General features: G+C 43.7%; 1 protein-coding gene across 1 annotated transcript; it reads left to right on the top strand.

Annotated features, from left to right (window-relative positions):
• The first annotated feature begins 8,773 nt into the window (after positions 1-8,773).
• Positions 8,774-24,002, top strand: LOC135538918 (protein disulfide-isomerase-like). Its single transcript, XM_064964796.1, has 11 exons — positions 8,774-9,090; positions 11,062-11,268; positions 13,130-13,263; positions 13,571-13,708; positions 15,136-15,240; positions 15,483-15,608; positions 15,872-16,072; positions 16,732-16,852; positions 17,787-17,968; positions 19,635-19,745; positions 22,365-24,002. The coding sequence occupies exons 1-11, from the start codon at positions 8,952-8,954 to the stop codon at positions 22,431-22,433; spliced, it is 1,533 nt and encodes a 510-aa protein (XP_064820868.1). The 5' UTR covers positions 8,774-8,951; the 3' UTR covers positions 22,434-24,002.
• Positions 24,003-24,456: the final 454 nt, after the last annotated feature.

Raw genomic sequence — 24,456 nt, 5'->3', positions numbered from 1 at the left:
TCTGCGTGTATGGACTGTGATGAAGTCCAGACGGGCTTGATACTGATGTCTCTGAATGGAGAGAGACCTGGCACTCGGAATAAACATTTTTCTAGACAACTTTTACTTGTATTGTCTTTTTTAATATAGAATGGAATGGGGGGGGGAAGAAACCCTGTTATTCTGCATCAGGATCAGGGAATAACTGATAGGGGACACACTGCACAGGAAGGTATGACCTCTCTGATATGTTTGCCAAAGTAGCCCCATTACCACCAGGCAAAATGCAGACAGGCACATTGTCTGTATTGGCTGGGAATGACAATGAAAGGTGAAAGCTGCACATTGTTATATTATCAGAACACAGTGGTAATTCTATGGTATTATGTAAAGGAGGTGTCAAGCTCATTCCTTGGCGGGTCGAGTGTCTGCGGGTTTTCGCTCCACCCTTGTAGTTGACTGAGGAACTCCCCTCACCTGCTTGTGAAAGTCTTTAAAAAAACTAAAACCCGCAGACACTGCCCTCCGTGGAATGTGTTTGACACCCCAGATGTGAAAGGTTGTCTATTTTACATGGACCTGTTACAATGTTTGAAAGTTATCAAAACACATAGTTTGGAATATCTACATAAATTCAGTAATTGCATTCTTCTTATATTACTCTGTAAGCTTCTGACCTATTCAAAGCCTCTTCTGGCATCTCACCATATATCTGCCTGTAGTTAGTTATTGAATTCAACCTGAAGGAGGTTTGTTTGTGACTGAGTGGGGGAAAACACCTGCGGGCAAGGTTCTGACAGATGGGTGTGTCTTGGTGGTACCAAGGACACACCCATGAAACACCCACATCAAACCACACCCCCAATCCAACTCATGTTTGGCTTCTGTCATGGCCAGGGATGTTGTTGTAAAATTTATTCTGATCAATTCTAAATAAATGATATTTAATTACCAGAAATATTCTGTAGGAAAATGACAAATGAAATACGTATGTAGGCAAAAGCAGCCTCTAGGTAGGTAAATGGTGGTTTCTTCCTTGTCTTCTCTCTCTGGTGGTGGCGCCAATGATGAATAACTGTAGGCGTGTGTGCAGAGGTCGGAGGCTTGGTCACTTTGAGCTGTCCACATCCAACGTAATAAGAACAGCCACAGACATAGAAATATACCAGGGGTTGCTAGAATGGCTGTCCTCAAAACAGTTTATGGACTTAGGGCACATGTACGATGCACTTTAACCCTACTGTCAGAGTGCTACAGAAACAAACTGATACACTGCATGAACCTTATCACACCAGCAAGATCTAGGATCCAAATTCACCACATGTGGGCCTCCCGAGTGTCCCAGGCTGTGTCACAGCCAGCCGTGACCAGGAGAGCCATGAGGCAGAGCACATTTGGTCCCGGTTCGGGGAGGGTTTGGCCAGCAGGGATTTCCTTTTCCCATCGCTCTCTAGTGACTCCTTGTGGCGGGCCAGGCGCCTGCAAGCTGACTCGGTCACCAGCTGTACGGTGTTTCCTCCGACACATTGGTGTGGCTGACTTCCGGGTTAAGCGAGCAGTGTGTCAAGAAGCAGTGCGGCTTGGCAGGGACGTGTTTTGGAGGACGCATGGCTCTCACATGGTGCTCTCCCGAGTTCATAGGGGAGTTTCAGTGATGGGACAAGACTGTAACTACCAATTGGATATCACAAAATTGGGATGAAAAAATTGTAAAAGTACAACAACAAAAATATAAGAAAATAAAATCAATGCGTGTTTGCCTTGATGTTCATAGTACTCTACGGACCCATAGCCTCGGAAAGTAGTTTGGGGGTGCTATGTCATCACTGGAGATGGCTATATCAGTCTGCTAATACAGGAATATTGAAGGCCCAGTGCACAACTTTTGTGAAAAATTAAATTAAAATGTAAATATATATATATTTTTTGTTCCAGGGGGTGCTACAACACCCTCAGCGCCCCTACTTCCCGCGGCTATACATGGACCCCTCTTGCCAGTGGAACCCAGAACAGTACAGTATGTGACCACTTGATTAGGGTGCTGTCCTTTCAGTGCCGCAATTCGAAGGGCTCTCGTAATCTTAAAATAACCCTCATCAAGATCTGTGTCTGTTGCCTACTTCTAATATTCTACTCATCACTTATTATTGTTATAATTATTATTAGAAATAGATTCACTTCTCACAATGGTGCTCATTTAGTAATTTAATTTAACCTTTATTTAACTAGGCAAGTCGGTTCAGAACAAATTCTTATTTACAATGACGGCCTAACAAAAGGCAAAAGGCCTCATGTGGGGACTAAAAATAAATACAATATAAATATAGGACAAAACACACATCACAACGAGAGACAGCACTACACAAAGAGAGACCTAAGACGACAACATAGCAAAGCATCAACACATGACAACAACATGGTAGCAACACAACATGGTAGCGTAACGGATGTGAAATAGCTAGCTAGTTAGCGGTGCTGTGCGCTAAATAGCGTTTCAACCGGTGACGTCACTTGCTCTGAGACCTTGAAGTAGTAGTTCCCCTTGCTCTGCAAGGGCCGCGGCTTTTGTGGAGCGATGGGTAACAAGGCTTCGTGGGTGACTGTTGTTGATGTGTGCAGAGGGTCCCTGGTTCGCGCCCGGTATGGTCGAGGGGACAAACCATGGTACAAACATTGGGCACAGACAACAGCACAAAGGGCAAGATGGTAGAGACAACAATACATCAAGGCAGCCACAACTGTCAGTAAGAGGGTCACCGATTGAGTCTTTGAATGAAGAGATTGAGATAAAACTGTCCCGTTTGAGTGTTTGTTGCAGCTCATTCCAGTCTCTGGCTGCAGCAAACTGAAAAGAGGAGCGTCCCAGGGATGTGTGTGCTTTCGGGACATTTAACAGAATGTGACTAGCAGAACGGGTGGAGGATGAGGGCTGCAGTAGATATCTCAGATAGGGGAGAGTGAGGCCTAAGAAGGTAAAGTTAGATCAAAGCTGAATTAATGTCTCACAAGATCACATAATGATTCATAAGTATTTGACATAACAGAACTGAATATAATATCATATACTGTAATATAGTAGGCCTATCTGGGGCGACAGGTAGCCTAGTAGTTAGAGCGTTGGGCCAGTAACAGGAAAGTTGCTGGATCGAATCCCCAAACTGACAAGGTGAAAACCTGAACAAGGCAGTTCTATTCCTTGGCCGTCATCGTAAATAAGATTTAGTTCCTAACTAACTTTCCTAGTTAAATAAAGGTAAAATGAATGTTAAATAGAAAATAATATCTTACACCAAAAACACCTCAGTCATTTCTTGTCTGAAGCTGAATAGTCACGTTTTTCCTCATATGGCCAAAACTCAACCGCACACACTACTATGCAGGAAAAATGCTTTGACAATAGGCCTTCAAAAAAGGCTTATAGTTCAACACTATCTGCTTTAATTTGGTCACAAAACAGTAATTCAAGAAGATCTAAATGCATATTCCCATGAAACTGATTGAGATGAAATTATTGGCATGAAGTTTGGACATTTTCAACCAGTAAACGGGAAGAATTGTTCTTCACGATTCACAGCGATGACCCATTACTGAATTAATGAGGTACAGTGGGAAGACAAAGCATGTGAACCATTTAGAATTACCAGGATTTCTGCATAAATTGGTCATAAAATGTTATCTGATCTTCATCTAAGCCACAACAATAGACAAACAGTCTGCTTAAACTAATAACACAAACAATTACTTTTCATGTCTTTCTTGAACGCACGGTGTAAACATCCACAGTGCAGGGTGGGAAAAGTATGTGCACCCTTGGATTTAATAACCGGTTGACCCTCCTTGACAGCAATAACCTCGACCAAACGTTTTCTGTAGTTGCGGATCAGACCTGCACAACAGTCAGGAGGAATTTTGGACAATTCCTCTTTACAAAACTGTTTCAGTTCCACAATATTCTTGGGATGTCTGGTGTGAACCGCTCTCTTGAGGTCATGCCACAGCATCTCAATCGGGTTGAGGTTACTGTTGTAACCCTTTCCAGCTTTATGGAAGACAACAATTCTTAATCTTAGATCTTCTGAGATCTCTTTTGTTCGAGGCATGGTTCACATCAGGCAATGATTCTTGTGAATAGCCAACTCAAATTTTGTGAGTGTTTTTTATGGGGCAGGGCAGCTCAAACCAAAATCTCCAATCTCATTGATTTGACTCCTGACTCCAATTAGCTTTTGGAGAAGTCAGTGGCCTAGGGGTTCATATACTTTTTCCAACCTCCACTGTGAATGTTTAAATTATGTATTCAATAAGACAATAAAAACACAATAATTTGTTTGTTATTAGTTTAAGCACACTGAGTTTGTCTGTTGTAACTTAGATGAAGATCAAATTTATGCAGAAATACAGGTAATTTCAAAGGGTTCACATACTTTTTCTTGCAACTGTGTGCATAACTTGGTGTTTGAGGGTATTAAAAATGGAACATTTTCTTGAGATAATAGGCCTTTGTGGGCGTAGGCAGACATTGCAATTGGAGGATGAATGTTATGCCTATTCTACAATGATATTCAATAGGCCACATCTGTCGATACAAACTTTGAGAAATTATGAGGTCATTAAAAAAAATTTGCTCTCATTTAGGCTCCTGAGTGGCGTGGTGGTCTAAGGCACTGCATCTCAGTACTATATGCGTGCGTCACTGCAGACACCCTGGTTCGATTCTGGGCTGTATCACAACTGGCCGTGACTGGGAGTCCCAAAGGGCGGCGCACAACTGGCCCAGCATCGTCCGGGTTTGGCCGGTGTAGGCCGTCATTGTAAATAAGAATTTGTTCTTAAACTTATTTGACTAGTTAAATAAAGGTTTTTTAATTGCACTACACCACTGGTCATGGCCGCCAGGATTTCTTGAGAGGAGCAAGCCAAAAAACAGGTCCAAATCAGCATGTGCAGTTCCCCTTCAACAAGAGTCCCAGGACCAGTGGAAGAAAAATATCCCCATAAACATCAAAGATCCACCACCATATTTTACAGTAGGTATGAGGTCATCACTGGTGCGTGTAACCAAAGAGCTCTATTTTCTGTCATCGGAACAGAGCACCGGCTAGAGTATGCTCAACGGCATTGGCACTTGAATTGGAACTGGTGCTATGGTCAGACAAGTACCTCCTACCTACTGTAAAATATAGTGTGGATCTTTGATATTTTGGAGCTATTTAGCTTCCTCTGGTCCTGGAGCCCTTGTTAAGGTCAAAGGCATCATGAACTTTGCCAAGTACCAGGACATTTTAGCCAAAAACCTGGTTGCCTCTGCCAGGAGGCTGAAACTTGGCCGAAAGTGGATCTTCCAACAAGAAAATAATCCCAAACACGCATCAACATCCACAAATATATGGTAAATTGACCACAAAATAAACATTTTGCAATGGCCATCTAAGTCTCCGGACTTGAACCTCATAGAAAACTTGTGGTTTGAATTGAAGCGCAGATGAAGGATATCAAGGATATGGAAAGATTATGTATGGAGGAATGGCCTAAGGCTGTTTCTACACTTGGTCCCTTTCAGCCATTTTCTCTGTACTCTGTGCAATTTGCATAATGTTTTTGTGCAGCGTAAACACTCCAAAGGAACTCATACCCCTTAAAAGAGCCCCTGAAGCGAACTGTTTTGGTTACCTTTTTTAGGGCAGTGTGAATACAAAGCTCCCTAGGTTCGCTTTTCATTATTCCCGCACCACACACTAGACTACTGCAACACCGTTTCCCCTGACATAATCCAGGTTTGCCGAAAAAGAAACTTGTGCTGTTTTTGGATATTGAGTAGTGATTGTTAAGGATGCACAAAAATGTAAAAATATGTGTGGAGTTTTTAGTTCAGATTATTTGTTTGAAATATGTGATCGATAGGCTGAGAGCTTCGTAAGCTGTTTATTCAATTGTGGGCTTTCAATAGTGTGAGAAGATTACATATTTGGTGAGAATCACAACATAGGGTACAAAATGTCTCTTAAAGGGCCAGCAGCCTATATTGGGTTTATTCTGTTACCGATAATATTTACTTTAATAGTATCTTCTGATTACAAGTATTATGTCATCTTTTAACTAAATGCGATTTATTAGTTATATGTAAGCATATTTAGCTGTCCGATAACACGTTCTGATGGAATGGCTTGTCCTGCTCCCAGAGTGCATTGAGTGAATGTTGGAAAAAGATTTTGGTTAATTTTCTGAAAGTAGGAATGTGAATGCAAAAAGGACTCTGACAACATAATAGGTGAACTGGCAAGTGAGTCCTCATTCAAAGGCAAGGGCAGTGTGAATACAAAGAACATTTCCCCAAATCTTTTGGCATCTGCTTTACATTCACCGGCCGGTTTATTAGGTACACCACCCCGTTCACAAATGGATCGTTCAAACAGACAGTGAGTCACGTGGCCGTAACTTGATATATTAAGCAGGCAGACAGGCATCAAGGCATTCAGTTACTGTTCAATTGAACATTAGAATGGGCAAAACAAGTGACCTAAGCGACTGAGTGTGGTATGTTCAGCGGTGCCAGGCGCACCGGTCCAGTAAATGGCTGCCGTCCTGTGCTTTTCTCGCACGACAGTGTCTAGGGTTTACCGACAAACCAGTTATCGGCAGTCCTGTGGGAGAAAACAGTTTGATGTGAGAGGTCGAAGGAGAATGGCAATTAATGAGTAAGCTAACAGGCAGGTCACAAACAGACAAATAACAGTGCAGTACAACAGTGGTGTGGCATCTCAGAACGCACAACTCATTGATGGGCTATTGCAGCAGACGACCACATCGGATTCCACTCCTGTCCAGCTAAAAACAAGAAGCGGCTCAAGTGGGCACACGATCACCAACACCGGACAATTGAGGAGTGGAAAAACGTAGACTGGAACATGACAGCGAGTTCAGTTTACTTGAGTGGCCTGCACAGTTCCCAGACCTGAACCTAATAGAGCATCTTTGGGATGAGATGAAATGGGCTGTTCACAGAATGAATGTTCTGCTGTCCAATCTGCAGCAACTGTGTGATGTCATCGCGTCAGCATGGACCAACATCCCTGTGGAACGTTTCCGACACCTTGTAGAATCCCCTGAAATAATTCAGGCTGTTCGAGTGGCAAAAGGGTGGTCAGACCCAGTACTACATGGGTGTACCTAATAAACTGCCGACTATGTTAAATGTGTATAATATTGAAAAGGGGATACCTAGTCAGTTGTACAACTGAATGCATTCAACTGAAATGTGTCTTCCGCATTTAACCCAACCCCTCTGAATCAGAGTATTTTCAGTTAGATTTCAGAACCATCTGGACATAAAAGTAGATCTGTATGTGACTTAGTAACCAAAGCGGTAATCTGAAAAAAATATTTCCAATCGGACCAAGGGCAGGAATATTTATTTTAAGTGTACCATTGATAAGAAAGGTAAAGGAACCCACCGCACTTGTCTGTAGACTTGAAGCTCATATAGAAAATTAGACCTCACAGGAAATATTAATGTGAAATCAAATGTGCAATTCTAATGGAGGTACTATGGAGGAGGGAGGTCAGTGACCTAACATCAAGTGGTTCGATGTATATGTCATATGGGTTGGAAGCAATTGAAAATGAAATCTTTTACATGAATTAATAACCACAGCTGTAATATGATAAATATTTATCGAAAATCAAAGGGGAGGAACTTTGGGAAAAAATAGAAGGTGCCAAGGAACCCACCACACTTGTCTAGAGCTATAGCTCATATGGACAGTGAGCAATTGAAATTTAGACATATCACAAGAAATATTAATGTAAAATTATTTTAAAATCTAATTGTTGTGGGGGAAAAATTACGTCTGTTTAAGATCTCTAGATCATTTGATACAATTAAGTGTTTCTGTAAACACCAAGTTTGGCTGATTGCAGTTTTAAGACGGCTCTTTAAAGGCGCTCCATGCTCAACCTGACATCTGCATTATTAAAGGGATACAGCCTCTGTCGAGTTCAGGGAATTCTTAAAGCCAATTTATGCTTGATCTGAAAAAAATGTGGTTGGAGGCTCCATGTGGAGGGTGAGACGCAATTCGGAGCCTACAAAGGCAAGCAGAAGCCAAATTGAGCTACAAATTACGCCTCTCAAATGTTTCAACAATGCCAAGGGAGCCAAACAGCTCTGTATTGACATGATTGGTTGACTGTAGGTGGGGGCGGGAGGTCCTGTATAAAAACAAAATCACTTCCTTGAGTACTTCCTTCACAACAGATCCATGCTGCTCTGCAAAGCGCAAGAAGTATGAATGTTTGCAGAGGCCGTATCACCGTAAATGCTGCATGGCGAATGCAGCTGACGAATTGACCATATAGCGCCCTTAATATTCCCCCATTTAATAAATAAAGTCTGTACCTTGCTATATATCACCCTAATCATCATAGGACCTTATGTTGATGAGGTATTGTCGAGCAAACCCCCGAATATCAAAACAATATGCAAACTGAAAACATATTTACTGCAGTCTTGAATAATAAGGTATAATTCGCCATTCCATCTGCCATCTCCTCCCAGAATATTATACTGTTTCAACACCTTTTCTGCATAAAACCTTAAGCCTTCATTCTTAGGCATTTTAGTTATTTTTGTCAACAAATCTGAAATATCAGCAAGAATCTGACCGCAAAGAATATCAATCGATTTCAATACACATCCATTGACAAATTGGATTCACTTCCAGGTACCTTCAGCTGTGGTCCAGTCACAATTCAACACGAGCAGCTTTCAAGCTCATAAATGCGCCTGCGCACTACGGCTGACCCTTCTGGTTCCTGCGCGTAATGCCACGACGTTAGTAGCGGTAGACACAACATACAAGCTACAGTTCTAACTGTAAAACGAGAAAATACATAAATACACCACTTTCAGTCGTTAGCCCATTCACTTGTAGCACGAACACATTTTCTGTTAGCAACCGCAGTCTACAGCAACTATGTTGAAGTTGTTCCTACTATGCACACTGGCGGTTTTAAGCCGGGCTGATATCGGCGAAGAAGATGATGTTCTGGTGCTGAAGAAAAGTAATTTCGAGGAGGCTTTGGAAGCTCACCCAAACATCCTAGTTGAATTCTGTAAGTAAACTACCTCATCATATAAAGGCTGAGACAACTTAAATAGTTTGCTTGTCTGCTAATATGTTCACGCATCTATGCTAGCGGAGTTCGCTTGTGTTGTGTTATCAGCTTCACTTCAGCTACCGCAAATGTGGAATGGCATTCCGTCAGCTAGCTAGCTTTCCTGATTGGTTTTCTGGGCAAACGTTAGCTAGTTTGCGACCAATTTCACTAACGTTAGGCCTTTGTCATACATTAACTGTTGATTGCACTGCTGGCCGTTGTATTTCAAGCAGTAACGTTATATATATTTTGACGGAATCTAAGGCAATGTCATTCCCTGCTAGCTAACGTTAACTGGGTTACTGCACATTTGATTACCCTTACTAGTACGGGACTTTGTTGCATTTAGCTAACTATCTAGGTAGTATACCTGGCACACAGGCAAATTGAGCATTCAGTGAATCCCGATCTAGCAGTCACAGGACTGAGAAGTAAAAAACTTAGTCACATTCGTCTGTGACCTCTCTTGTTTGTGAAAGTGCCGGTTACTTTACCAGCCTTGGTTGCTTCATAGATCTAGAAGTTTATAAACGTGACTACATTTTATTGTTTAGCTTACAGGGGATGGCTTGTGCTTCTGTGTACCCTTGAGAGAATACTTAATGCACGATTTAGAATACTCTGGCTATGTGCAACACTGCCGGCAAAGCATCTCTTGAGTGATGATCACACCATTCAGTCGTGTGACTGCATCAAGCAGACTCCATTAGTTGCAAGAGTGAAGTGTATGGTTTGATTCATTCACCACTTGAGTTTCGATTGCTCGATATCGTTTCCTGGTCATGCACACCTTCTACTCCGGGGTTAAGTTAGAAGCTGTTTTGATTTAGGTTTACTGACATTCACATAAGTTGCTGCAGTGGTTTTGACATATTTGTTTAATGCTTATTAACTTTTGAACTTGGTTGATTCCACTTGTTCTTAAGTACAATGGCTTTCTTTAATAAATAGTTTTTACCTTACCAGCAGGCAAGTTCTGCTACAACTGTCAAACTCTGAGGTATTCTGAACTTTTAGCTGACAAGTCTGCAGACCAATCGGAGGACTCCACGACTCGGACATTCCAATGAGCGACGTGGGGGAGGGCTGAACTCTTTGCTCACGTATCTCACGGACTGGCTGGACCTGAAGGGTTGCATGAGATGCTCAGTTGACGTGTACTTCAAAGTTCAATCATCTGTTCAACTTTAGTTTAACTCTCCTGGCTGATGGAACTTGGGGGTTTTCTCCACTGAAACTAAAACACTGCACCAAAAACGCACCAACTCATTGTTTTATTGAAGTTTTGAAACGATAAACATATTTAGTTAAAATAATTGCTGTAGGACTGTTTTATAGTTTGAGGAAGTATCTTTTGTACATTGACCTTACAACCAAGCTTAATGGACTTGTCAAGCTTATGGTGATATCTTGACATCTCAAGTACCATTAATTACACCATCACAGGCAGTCAATAGGTTAAGTTTGTTGAAACTTTCATGGTTTATTCATAGGTTTCATGCATTCAGAACCTTTACAAGCCATTCTATGTCCTCCATAAGAAGTCAGAATAGAAATCCACCTCTCTTCTCAGGCAACTTTTTCACTATTTTAGTTATAGCCCAAGACTTGTCTTTTCAGTGAGCTCATTGAAAACTAACTTTTCCACGCCCTCTAAATAGCTTACTGTATGTAAATGTTTTGCTCACTTAACTGGAAATTCTAAATACGCACGTCTCCCTCCATACATTGTACCAATATTGGTGTTTTGTTTAGTAATTAGAAAGCATCCCTTTTTCCCAAACATGTAGCAACACTCAAATGTTAACGTAGTATATCAACAGTCACTACAGTATTTGCATCTACTTCACCTGTCGGTTTGAATCTCTCAACTCTGAAGCTGTGTGGTCTAATTTTTCTATTTCTACGATTTCTTTCTTGCTCCAGATGCACCGTGGTGCGGCCACTGCAAGGCCCTGGTCCCGGAGTATGCCAAAGCTGCCAGCATGCTAAAGGCAGAGGGTTCAGAGATCCGCCTGGCCAAGGTGGACGCCACAGAGGAGGCAGACCTGGCCCAGGAGTACGGTGTCCGGGGGTACCCTACCATCAAGTTCTTCAAGGGGGGAGACAAGGAGTCGCCCAAAGAGTACTCTGGTGTGTAGTGGAGAGATGTATGTTACAGCGTGGGCTGGCACGATTGTCGTATAACCGTCAATAACTGTGAACTAAAGAAAGTACCAATCCGAATCGTCGTACCCCGTTAATTTCAGGAGAAGGGGGGGGGGGGGGGTTCAACTTCATATTTAACGAGATGCAGTTCACCCAATAGCAGTTCATTTTTACATGAAGTGGTTGAAGTTTCATCATTTTATGAGCAGAATGTCACATGCGGGATGAGAAGCTTTATTTCCAAAAGTTCCAAGCGGTCAAAACCACCAGTTTTTCAGACTGGGGGGGTTCTCCAAAGCTGTGTTTTCATTAGGTATGTTGTAACTCATTTTCCTATAATGCATTGGTCTATACGCTACACTTATTTATTTTTTTACAAAAATTTAAATTATGATAACCGTGTCTTTGCATGACAATTATTGTAACCTTAAAATCCATAATCGTCACAGCCCTAGATACAGCATATAATGCGCTTGACATGATCGTGGACTGAGTCCATAGGCAGAACTGGACTTGTCCTGTGTACTTGGATAGCCGTTACAAATTTTACCCAGTTTTTCACTTTCACAAGTCAGTTGGACAAGGATCTCCCCTAAACAGAAATAAATTTTCAAATATCCAATTATATCAAATAGATTATCAACTGACAAATTATTCTGTTGTAAATTATGATCTCAATGACTAAATCTGGAACAACCTAATTACTCAATGTCTAAGTACCTCAGGGACTGGGACAACTCTTACCAACAAACTGATAAGCTGTGTCATGTAGTCTGGCTATGATCATCTGCCATAGATCATTTGTATGATCAGGTAATTATTTTCTGAAGGATGGCTGACACAAAGTACTGCCTTTTCTTATGCTGGTTATGTGATCTTATCAGCCAAGTGTGTGTTAGCCAATGGCACATTCACTCTTCCCCATATAACTATGACTAAATGAAGGGGCCCCTCCCTCCTCCACACATTCTATCCATGCTCTCTCTCCTGCCCATCCCCCCCAGCCAGGCAATGTGCAGTTCCTCACGTTTGCTCACTGACTGGCGGTGTTTTCTTTTTACTTTTTTAAATGGGGGGAGGGAGAGGACAGCCCTAACTTCCAGCACTTGCTGTCTCTGGACTAAAAGCGGAGCACTCAAGGCCACAGGCAGCAGTATCCCTTCTCCAGTTGTCTGTCTGGCCTGGCTGCAGCGTTGCTCAGCGGTGTTGCTCCGCTGTTGCGTCATTGGCTCTTTTTAGAATAACATGCAGGTTAATCATGAGTCAGTCCACTTAATTGGGACACGTTGGTTCTTAGAGAGCTTAAGTCTTCTCTGGTGGGGCAAATGAATCGCAGAGGAATGTTGCTACCTTTTTCCTTTGTCTGCCAGTAACAGTGCTGGCGTGACCAAATAAGATAAGAAATACTTTATTAAGTGAGATCTTAAACTGTCCTTTGTACCTCGTGTAGAATAATGGCAGCAATACTTGGCGCTGTGTTTACTCAAGGACACCACAGTCGTGGCAGAGTAAATTAGCTTTTCTGCCTGCAGCTTTGTTTGATCTGTCCGTGTCGGCCCGTACCATTAGTCTCTCTTCAGCCAGCCCTGGTCATGTGACCTGGGCCCTGTTCCAATATTCAAAATGCATCCTTGCGTCCGCCCTTGCCGTGATCTCTGATCTGTACATGATTAGAAAACATGAAGGTAGGCTTGCCATTCTCTTGTATTGTTTACCATGGCCAACCTTGTCTGCTCAGTGAATACATTACAGTACAACAAACAAAGGAAGTAGGGAATCAATCTCATACATTATTAATGTTTGAACGCTGCCATAGTGACTTACTAGAACTTTTCCCTTCCTGCAGCTGGCAGACAGGCTGATGACATCGTCAACTGGCTGAAGAAGCGCACTGGACCAGCAGCCACCACCCTGGGGGAGGTTGCTGAGGCGGAGTCCATGATTGCCGACAACGAAGTAGCAGTCATCGGCTTCTTCAAGGTGAGACCATGACTTCTGACCTACTACTCTGGCCTTGCTGCGCACGGTCACTGTGCTACTACAAGGTCAATCTCTAGGGATTCTTTGAAGGAAATTTTAGTGCCAACTAAGTCCCATTTCCCACTAGACAGCTAGTTGTTTCTCACTTTTTCAGTACTGATCAAATGGTTGGCTTATTTTCAATAAAAATACATACAAATCACTTTCAGTTCAAATGATTTAAGGCATAGATGGGCATGTGTTAATCATTAATGAGTCTTATGGTTCATATATGACTGCATCTAAGCTAAGCGTCTTTGTCCTCCAGGATGTCGAGTCTGAGGGAGCCAAAGCTTTCCTGAATGCTGCAGAGGCCGTCGATGATGTTCCGTTCGGCATCACCTCCAACGACGCAGTCTACTCCAAGTTCGAGGTGTCCAAGGATGGCGTAGTCCTCTTCAAGAAGGTACGGAGCGAATACTTAGATTCCGTATGACGTAATCACGCAAATTGTGTAATCTCTTTCAAAATTACTACCCTGATCATGGTGTAACCATGATCACTGAGCTAGACACACCAAAATGATCACTGATGGGTTACTGGCAGTGACTGCATTAGGTCATAGGGTTCCCCTGCTAGTCTCTAAAGTAAAGTGCAGTGCTTTCCAGTTCAAAATAAGGGGAAAGTTATCTTTGATATAGTCCCCCTGAGATTCTTCCTTCATACTCAAGTCTCTGTCTGAGGAATTCACTCATTTCAACAAGCATTTCCCCGTTAATAGCAAGATGAGGGATTCCTCTTCATTCAGATTTTACAGGGAAGGTTAACTGGTCATTCAATTTGGCTCCGACATGTAATGGTCTTACCCTCTCCCCTCCCTCAAATGACGATACTTAAAAGTACCAGATGTGGTAATTGGATATCTGTATTTCGGAGCCAAATCTTGTCAGATTAAACGGTCCTGGGCTGAACTTGGTCACAGTTCACATGGACTTTCCATTAGTTGTTATTCGACATGTTATGGCCGCATTCCTGCCTTTTCATAGATAATCAGACATTATGTCAAATGCAGTCTTCCTTTCACCTGACAAGTCATCACTGGTCAACAAGGAAAGAAGCCAGCCGCTAGTGGGGGTTTGGGTTGAGTAGTTGTAAACAGTCTTCCGGTATGAGGCATATGGCTGAATATCAAACTTGAGAAATAAGGCACTGATGTTTATGAGAGAAAATGTGTTCGATATCAAGTTAGGATTTGGCTCCTATTCAGCAGAAGTAAGATTCCCATCTGATATTTAAAAACAGATGTCACCCATAAGCCTTTGGATATTCATGGCTGGACAAGACTAGACCAGACCACACTTGTAAACCTGTTTCCATCTCTCTATCTGCTGAGTTTTTTTTATCCTACTATTATATTATTGCCCTTTTAGTGGTCAGGGTGGGCCAGCTTAACGGCAGGCCGTTACATGTCGCAATTCATTAGATTTCTGCCTGTCATTTTAAAGGCTTAACCATCTTATCGCCCGGTAAGCCCCCTACTCATCAGTCATCATACTACCCCACTATTGTCTGCTATCTCTCTCTGTGTGTCTGTGTGTGTGATTCAGCCTTGACAAACACACACCTGTGGTCTCCCAACTTTCCCTTTGTGTACCAGTAAGGGCTGACAGGCACTGTACTGCTATTCTTAACACTCAATAAAACCCCGTTTAGCCTGCTGTTGACTTCTTCAGCTGGGGTTACCAAAGGGATTTAAATGAGCTTGTTTGGTAAATCTGTGTTGTGGGGAGTTCACAGGCAGAATATAATGAAATGGGACCAAACTGGAAAGTTGGTGACGTATTAACAGGTTTGGCTTCCAACTAATGTTTCCATCTGTCTTCTCCTCTACAGTTCGATGAGGGTCGTAACACCTTTGACGGAGAGCTGAGCAAGGCTGACCTGCTGGCCTTCATCAAGGCCAACCAGCTGCCCCTGGTCATCGAGTTTACCGAACAGGTAATGGCCGTGCTTTGTACCACTGAAACCGATGTGCTCTCATATTCACTGACTCACTCACGAAGAGACTAACTCTCTCCTCTGTCACACTAAGCTACAGATTCTATTGACGGCCTCATCCCCACCAAGGCCCTATGACGGCTGTCACGAAAACCTTCAGTGCCGTTCCCACAACTTTATATCCCGAGCTTTGTTCTCCGTGTCTGACATTCGTGCTTCATGACATTGTGTTTTCTCTGTAGACCGCCCCCAAGATCTTCGGAGGAGAAATCAAGTCTCACATCCTCATGTTCGTGCCCAAGGCTGCCTCCGACTTCGCCGACAAAATGGTGGAGTTCAAGAAGGCATCAGAGGGATTCAAGGGCAAGGTGGGTGGACTAGACTGAAAGTGACGACCTTCATTCATTGTACCCAACCTCCAGTAAAGGCAGTTTGCTCGTTATGCCTGATCTGTTTATTATGAGAAAGGGAGAGTTATTTTTCATCCAGCGCCTTTAAAGTGATTTACTGCATGTGCATCACTGTCGGTATGTACCATTGAGACTGTACTGGAGTGTATATAGAATACCTACCGAGACTAAAATCTAGATGCATACGCCTTGTATTTCATCCTCTTCCTCGCCACCCCCAGATCCTGTTCATCTTCATCGACAGCGAAGTGGACGACAACCAGCGCATCCTGGAGTTCTTTGGGCTGAAGAAAGAGGAGTGTCCTGCCATCCGCCTCATCACGCTGGAGGACGAGATGACCAAGTACAGGCCCGAGAGCGAGGCCATCACTGCCGACAACATCGTCGCCTTCTGCACACTCTTCACAGAGGGAAAACTCAAGGTGTGTGTGTTGGCCTAACAATGACTACAGACATTCCAAGTGTACATGCTCCGTGTGTGTTTTAGGACATAGTGTTACTCAGATTACAGGGTTAGGCTGTTACTGGGGTTTCTAGATCATTGGGGTGCCCCTGACTGCTAAGTACAGTAGGCCAGAGCCCAGCCTAGACGGTGAGAACAGCTGTGCCCTACTGTAGACATTGATGAACCAGTCACTGTTAGGTCACTGCAGTGCAGTCATCAAACCTCGATGGCTGGGCGTCAGTGGCTTGAAAGTGCAGATGTGGGCTGACATGCTGTGAAAGAAAGTGTTACAAATGACAATTGTCAGGTCATAAGGTTTAGTGCCAGTTGTTAGGACTTTTAGGAGACAACCAATTGTGGGCCTGCGTCACAAACCTGAACTAGCAAGTATTGGTCAGACTCCATATTTATTTTAGTGGTTTGTCTGCGCTGTGCAGGTTTTGCATCATTCCCATTCTATAAGAGTTTGCCTCATGACTTGTGAATCATGTTTCTGTACCATTCAGCAGAGAAATGACCCATAATTCTAGTGTTGCTTTGTTTGGAACTAACATAATTCTGCTCATTCTTAGTTTTGCAAAAGTCATGAAATCCAACCATCCAAATCTCTCCTCTTTATGTCTCCTCCCCCCACAGCCCCACCTCATGAGCCAGGACATCCCTGAAGACTGGGACAAGAACCCCGTCAGAGTCCTGGTCGGCAAGAACTTTGAGGAGGTCGTCTTCGACCCCAAAAAGAACGTCTTTGTTGAGTTTTGTAAGTACTACCCCCTCTCATAAAAATCATATGTAAGCCCCAGGTGGTCAACAGGCTCACCTTTCAGGGGTCGATGGCCCTGATATATTTTGAGGTGCGCTCTTTTGATTACACCGCCCACGTGGAGGTGGGAAGCTGTCCTGAGTCTGAAACAGGAGTCTTTCTCCTTGCCCTGGCGATGCCCCCTGCACCTTTGTGCTAAGCCCCATTAGATGTACAAGAGACCGGGACCTAAGGTCATTCCATCAGCCCTCCACACGAATCGACGTGTAACCCAAAACTGAATAAGGAAACATTGGGATAAATTTAGGCTCGGGAGGAGATTTTTATAGCTCACAACTACTAAACTTTCCTCCGCTGTTGTGGTGAGCCAGAGTGAGGAATTTTCCATCCCTGGGCTTTAATGTAAAGTCGCTTACGGTCAGTGACTGGGGGGGGGTGTCAGGTTCTCATACGACTGTGGAGGGTATTTCCTAGTCGGTTGAGGGGAGCGAGGGCGATTAGCTGGGGGCGCACGTGCTATGCTCTCTGCATGTGAAGTGTCCCAGTGTCTGGGTTGCCGGGGCAGGATGGCATTGTAGAGAGGCACAGCTGTCGTAAACCTAACTGCCAACATCGGCAATTACAGCCCACAGGCTTGAATTAATTGGCTCTTGGCAAGCCATTCCCCTATTCCAGTCACTTTCCATTGTATAAATGATCCGATAAAGCTGTGCATTATGTTTTCCACGCATGTGTATCTGTGCATCAGTGAGTGTATATATATCCATGCTGACGCAATGTCGTGATACTTCTACTGTGGATACAAATGGAGGGCAAAGTAACATCATGCAATACAATAACCAGCCTAAACATTCAGGTGATGATCAATGAGCTTGTATGGGACATGAAAATGTTCTTGTCCCTGACTGCTCCTCTGCTCTCCCCACTGCAGATGCACCCTGGTGCGGCCACTGCAAACAGCTTGACCCCATCTGGACCAAACTGGGCGAGAAGTACCAGGACAGCGCCGATATCGTCGTGGCCAAGATGGACTCCACAGCCAACGAGATCGAGACAGTCAAAGTACACAGCTTCCCCACACTCAAGTTCTTCCCTGCAGGCGATGAGCACAAGGTCAGTCTACTGAAACCAGGTGGAATTTCTGTCAGTGTTAGAAGCCATTTGGAACTGTTGGCAGTTGACTCCCAAATGTATATCTTGATGTTTTCATTGACATGGGTCAGTTCCTCTGTCCCACACAAGGGGATTGAGTTTGAGGTGAGACGGAGGGGCTCTGCTTTATACCCAAATGTGATGAGGTTATTGCATCACTACAACCCCATTTTGGAATGGCCAAGGTCTAATTCCACTTTTGGATAACATGACAACATTTTTTTTAATTGGCTCATTTCCCCAACATGGCCAGCGTTAAATTTCCTGGCATTTGAGCACGGGTCTCACACTTGAAAACCAAGCCCTCGCAAGAAATATTGAATCCCTTGTCGGTTAGTAACACAACCCATTCTGGGCTTTGACTCGTTCGGTAAACATCTCAGAAGCATGGCTTTTGGCCACCCACCCACACCCATCCATCCACCCTACTGAAATATCATCTTTCATTTCACAGTATTATAGGTGGGTGTGCGGTTATTATGGTCAGGTTAAGTAGCTGTCGCACTCACAAGGAGGGTTGATTTAAGCAGCGCCAGCCACACATGCAGAAACCCAAGCCTGCTGGCCCTCTGAGTGACTCTGCCATTGTGGTGTTTACCACTTCTACCAAACACAACCCCTCTTTTTATGGCTGCCCGATAATGCCCTCACCCTCTTAAAATCCTCTTGAGACCCTCACCCCAGCTCTTAAAGAGCAGGTTGGCATTTATTGTCACGAGTCTTGTCTTAGAGGCAGAGCTGAGCATTTCCCCTTAGATAGGCCAGCTGAAATGTCAATTGGCTATATTTTAAAAATGCTTTATAATTTCAGGTTAGGCAATAGGTTTAGCAGTGTGGTTAGGATTTTACCACTTCAGAACAAGATTCAAGATGACTAAATGCACATCTGCTCTTAAGGACCACCCTGGCACTCAACCCCCCCAGAGGCATGCCAACCACCCTGCCGAACTATAGCCCATAGCGGTCAACTACAGAAAGCCTCCTGGAAGAGGTTGGCAGCCTTAATTGGGAGCTTTGTGTTGGGATTCCCCTTGCGAAGAGCCCTGGGGTTTACCCTGACCCTGAGCCATTCCTCCTTGTGACAGAGCCAGAGATGGCTAGGGAAGGAGGCAGCTGCACGAGTAGCCCCAGGTTCTGCCTCTGTCTGTTGGCTCGCTATGCTCTGTATTAACTGACTGGCTAAGACTACATGGGTCTGGAGGCAGAGCTCTGCGACTGTCCTCAAGACCGATCTCAAGGGCAGTCCTATAGTAACTGAGAAGGGCCATAAACACACCTTTGGCCTTCTCTCATCCATCAATAGTTGGGTGTCTCCTCTTGACTGCTCATTGGCACAGATCTGAAGATGGCTGGAGGCATCAAAGGTTTTTGGCTCCAGATTCAAATTAGCACGTGATGTTGAGGGACCCCACAGGCTGATTTGAAAAATTAGACATTTGGATAAGAATTCAGTAGTTATTTGACAAATGGACCACTGGAGTTTCCTAGCTCCAATTTTGCCCCATTTGATAGTTGATGGTGCATGCAGTCTGGCTTGGTTAGTTTTTTCTTCTCATGGAAAAGCAATGGAAATATATCAATTTGAATCGCTATTGAAATTTGATGCATGTGATTTTCTTCCATGCAGGTGGTCGACTACAATGGTGAGAGGACACTGGAGGGCTTCACCAAGTTCCTGGAGAGCGGAGGCAAGGATGGCGGAGCACCGGCTGGAGAGGAAGGGGATGAGGGGACTGATGTAAGTACACCCCTTGGATTGGTATGAAAAACGGTTTGTCTTCATGCTTAAGCAGACACTACAATTATGTTTGCATGACAGATTTGCATTAAACCGCAAGGCATTGCTATGCGGTCAAAATGAAATCGTGCAAACTCTTTAAAAGCCCAATCGTTTTACATGCAGTTTTGATCTAAAAACGCTCACCTTTTTCACAATGACTTGTTTGTTACACGGTCATATGCTGAGTACACACTGAAATGTGAATGTTGCTCAAGGCCGCTTTCAAACTGTCAAAAAATGATGCGTTTGAGTTACAGCCAAACCTTATCCAGTAAGAGGAATGCATTGGTGGTCAGGAGAATACAGCAATGTTGGAGAAGGTGTAACTTTTGGTGCAACGCGTTCTGATCAATTGAATTCTCCCCAGAAACTGGCCCAAGATTCGTGCATGTGCAAGCAAGTTGTCTTATCACACCAGCTGTCTTTTGGGGGGATATTCAGTATCCTGTAGGTCACCCAGAATAGACCCACAGGACCACCTCTCCTGAAGATTTGGGTCACATTCCTAACTACCTTTAAGTCGCTTTAAAAGTCAGGGAGCCTGGCGGTTAGTTTTGGACCAGTAACTGAAAGGTTGCTAGATCGAATCCCCGAGCTGGCAAGGTCACAATCTGTCGTTTTGCTCCTGGACAAGGCAGTTAACCCACTGTTCCTAGGCCGTCATTGTAAATAAGAATTTGTTCTTAACTGAGATGCCTAGTTAAATAAAGGTTAAATAGAAGTGAAGCCTACTCTTTGCCTCAGGACAATGCAGAACCCGTTGTAATGGGTATTTGCATGGTTATTTATTTGCCAGTGTTGAAGTCTCTTTCCCCATCTTACTTTCCAATCCAACCTGGAGGAAACGGGCTCTAGTGGTGATGTAGGTCAAGCTGACAAAGACTTCCATGAACTCAGTCTTCAAGCACAGCAAGCAGCCAGACAGACACGCTCAATACATGACCCATTAAGGCATAGACAGTCATTAGTCCAGCAGCCCATGTCTGTCATCAATGAAGGAGATGACAAACCTTTCCCACTCAAAATCCTGACCTAAGATTGTAGTAATTCTGACTAATAGAATTTATACCAGGATATTCCCTAATGCCCAGGTGTGTGGTAATGCACAAAATGGAGTAAGACATTTTGAGAAATTGAATCATGTTCCTTATGATGTCGTCATCCAAGACTTCTTGCACATCTCTCTAATGCTTCTGTAAAAAAAAGCTTGTGGCTTTTTGAGATGCGGGTGGGGTTTCGCTCCTTCCCTGGCACCGAACTGGGTGCTAAGACCAGGGCCTGTATCCAAAACCCACTGGAGATCCAGCTCAAACCTGTTGAAGGCCCTCATCCCACTACCACACACCCCACCTACCACACTCCCTTCTCAGAAGTCTAATTGCAGACCATTCCCCGACTGCGGTCGCTAATGCCAACTGCAGCTGTCGCTGATGTTTACCAGGCTGTCCCTTGGGACCAGACCTCCTGTCCGAACGTGCAAGTCAATATCCTCAACCCCAACCTCCTCACCCCCACATCCTCAGTCAAGTGTCCCCCCCCCCGGCAGCTGTGACTGAATGGCCTCTTTGCAAGACTGTCATTTCACATTTCTTTGGGTTGCATACACATTTTAACAGATGTTATTGTGAATGTAGTAAAATGCTTGTTCCTAGCTCCAACAGTGCAGTAATATTTAACAATACATGCATCTAAAAGGTAAAATAATGTATTTAAGGGATCTATAAATATTAGGACGAGCAATGTCTGAGTCCGAAGTGTTTGTTTAGACAACGTGGATAGAATGTGCAGTGCATTCGGAAAGAATTCAGGCCCCTTGACTTTTCCACATTTTATGTCACTGCCATAATCTAAAATGGATTACGTAATCCCCCCCCCCCATAATGACAAAGCAAAAAACAGGTTTCATTCAAATTAAAAATAAATAAATAAATCCCATTTATGTAAGTATTCAGACCCTTTACTCAGTTTGTTGAAAAAAACCTAACAATTTAATCCATTTTAGAATTAGGCTAATGTAACAAAATATAGTTAAAGGGGTTTGAATACTCTCTGAATGCACTGTGGATGGATATGTGAAGAATAGTGTATGTACAGCACGTGTTAAATAGGATATGCCTGGTCTACAATGCAGTATATACATATGATGTTAGTAAAACAGTGTTATTCATTATTGACATACTGTTTTGGTTACCATGCTGTATTTGTTCATGCAGGCTGACAAAAGTGATGAATGGGCATGGAGGGCCTTTCAGTTAAATCTCAGTGCCCCACACGTCTTGTCCTTACGTTGTTTTCTTATGTGCATATGTTTCGCCATAGATGGACATGGGTTTCTCCAGGTCACATTTTTTTCAACAACCTTTCAAGCATGTCATGTTGCCCATTTAAAAACAACATTTGAGCATATGGTTTAATGTCAGGACAGCCACACAAAATGAGCTGTGTAGTATCCTCCCACCACAATGTTCCGTATAGCATCCAAGCTTTCTACTCCCAAGAACTGCATGCCCATTAAGGGCAGACTCAGAGCGGCTTCCTCCAGGCAGGTGTTAAAGACCATCTCTCTCCTCCTCCTAGGATATGGTGGACCTGGACGAACAGGACAGTGATTCCGATGCCGACGGTGGCGACCACGACGAGTTATAAGACCCGGCGAAGGAGAGAGGAGAGACGAACCCCCAGCCCTTTTACCAACCAACCACCATCACTTCCACCCCTGTTCTGTGAACACTAATACTTCTCCTTTAACTGCTCCTCAGTCAGTCTGTCGTCAGATGTGGCAGGACCGTCGGCCAGCCCCCCTCCTGAAGCCACCTCGACAACCTCTATCCCCATTCTCCCTCCCGCTGGACCAGATGGACTCGTCTGTCCCCTTGTCATGGGAACTCAACAGAGCAGAACGGCACCTCGTGGTCTTAACGGCTTTTTTCATTACCAACGTTCCTCATCAATCAAACGATGGAGTTGTGTTGCCAAAATGTTAAGTGGCATTAAGATACTGTTCTTGACATATCCAGTTGGATCCACAAATTGGGTTATGTACCTGTCAGTTCTTGTCAAAATACTTTCTCCCAGTCTGCTTCAGTGTGAGGATGGTGCAGTTTTGTGGTGTAGCTGGTTTTTAGGGGTGGGGGGATGGGGGGCTGTTAATGTCCTTGTTCCTCTGCTAGGCTTTCTGAGGGCCAGAGGTGTTATATGGTGGGATGTATGGACTGATCTCTCAGGGGAATGGGGGCCATCCTATTGTCTTTTTGTAAAGAGTAACAAAATAAAGAAGCAACGTGTTCCGTGTAGCAGAGGCCCCTGGAAAGCAATATATGCATCTGTAGCTGAGACCAATCTTGAGGGTCCTATTCCTCTCTCTCTCTCTCTGCCTTCATTCCCTCTAAGTCTGCAAATCATGTTTTTCAGTTCAGTTTCCCTCATTTCAGCATGGCTACTGACTTACTTTTTTTTAAAGAAAGAAAAAAGATACTTTGGAATTAGCTTGTTTTATTTAATTGTATTTTCATTCAATATATATTTTTTAAAATCTGTCATTAAATAATGTGTGTATACCAGTAATGCCCAGCTAAAGTTAAGCTGGGGTAGAGTTGGCCTTCTGACTCTGTTTGACCTGGGATTTGTGGGGAGGCCCAGGACGGTTTCTGTTTGTATCACTGTGTTCATAGCCTGGACCCAGATCTGTTTGTGCAGTCTCGCCAACTCCTATAGTCTTGACCAGATGACACACAGATCTGAGACCAGGCTACTGTGTTTATGCCGCCAGATTCCACATGGTTACTGTATGAGGGGTTGGATACTTAAAAGGAACTGTGTTTTGCGACTCTTTAGAGCGGTCTCTGTCCTGGTTGTCTTTGGGGAGGTGGGGAACAGTGCAAAAGCCCCACCGTACCTGTACTGCCCCCATCCTTCTGGCTTCGTCTCTAACTGACGCTCTTGTCCCCATGGAGATGTTTGTGTGCCTGGTGGTGTGTGATTGAGTGCATCTGCTTTTTTCTTCTAAGTCCAGGGACAAGGTTGTGAATGTTTTTGATGTTTGGCTGGGATGGGAGGGTTGAGTAGGGCAGACCGGGGTGAGGGTTGTGAGGTTCAACAGCAGCTGTTCAAGAGGGTGGGGGGAAATGACTTGGAAACAAACGCATTCCATCACATAGAATTTGATGTGGAAAAGTGAAAACTGGTGGCCAAATAAATAAAAATATGAAAAAATAACTTCGCTTTTTTTCTTGCAGTTTTTAGCACATTGTTTCAATATATCAATACTGTGGAGTTTTAAAGGGAGACTATCAACTGGATTGCCTACCATGATAACATGCGTATGCCAGTAAATAGTACTTGGCGGTGACAGACAGGGCAGCCGTGCTTCTAGCTCCCACATGCATTTCGCTACACCCGCAATTACGTATGTAACCAATAAAAATGTATTCTAAATAGGCTGTAACTAGGGCCCAATGCTTCTAATGGTTATAACACATGGACAGTCAGTACTCCTGTCTGGAACTATGATTCAATGAAAGTGCAAATTTTTCAGTCATGCTTACTGGATTAGTCTCTTGCAGTTAATTTCCCACGACAACCAAACTAAAGCCATATTGACTGATTTACACCTCTGTAACGTTAAAGGTATGCACAGTATATGACTGACAGATTAATTTGCTGAAGTCTA

Source organism: Oncorhynchus masou, chromosome 5 (genome assembly GCF_036934945.1).
Source record: "Oncorhynchus masou masou isolate Uvic2021 chromosome 5, UVic_Omas_1.1, whole genome shotgun sequence".
NCBI lineage: Eukaryota > Metazoa > Chordata > Actinopteri > Salmoniformes > Salmonidae > Oncorhynchus > Oncorhynchus masou.
The sequence above is the reverse complement of the archived record's forward strand: the minus strand, read 5'-3'. Positions and strand labels throughout refer to the sequence as shown.

Excerpts from the sequence above, each read along its gene's own strand:
- LOC135538918 (XM_064964796.1), top strand. The coding sequence starts at position 8,952 with ATGTTGAAGTTGTTCCTACTATGCACACTGGCGGTTTTAAGCCGGGCT. Across the intron at positions 9,091-11,061 it reads AAACATCCTAGTTGAATTCT|ATGCACCGTGGTGCGGCCAC; the intron begins GTAAGTAAACTA and ends TTCTTGCTCCAG. Across the intron at positions 16,073-16,731 it reads TCACAGAGGGAAAACTCAAG|CCCCACCTCATGAGCCAGGA; the intron begins GTGTGTGTGTTG and ends CTCCCCCCACAG.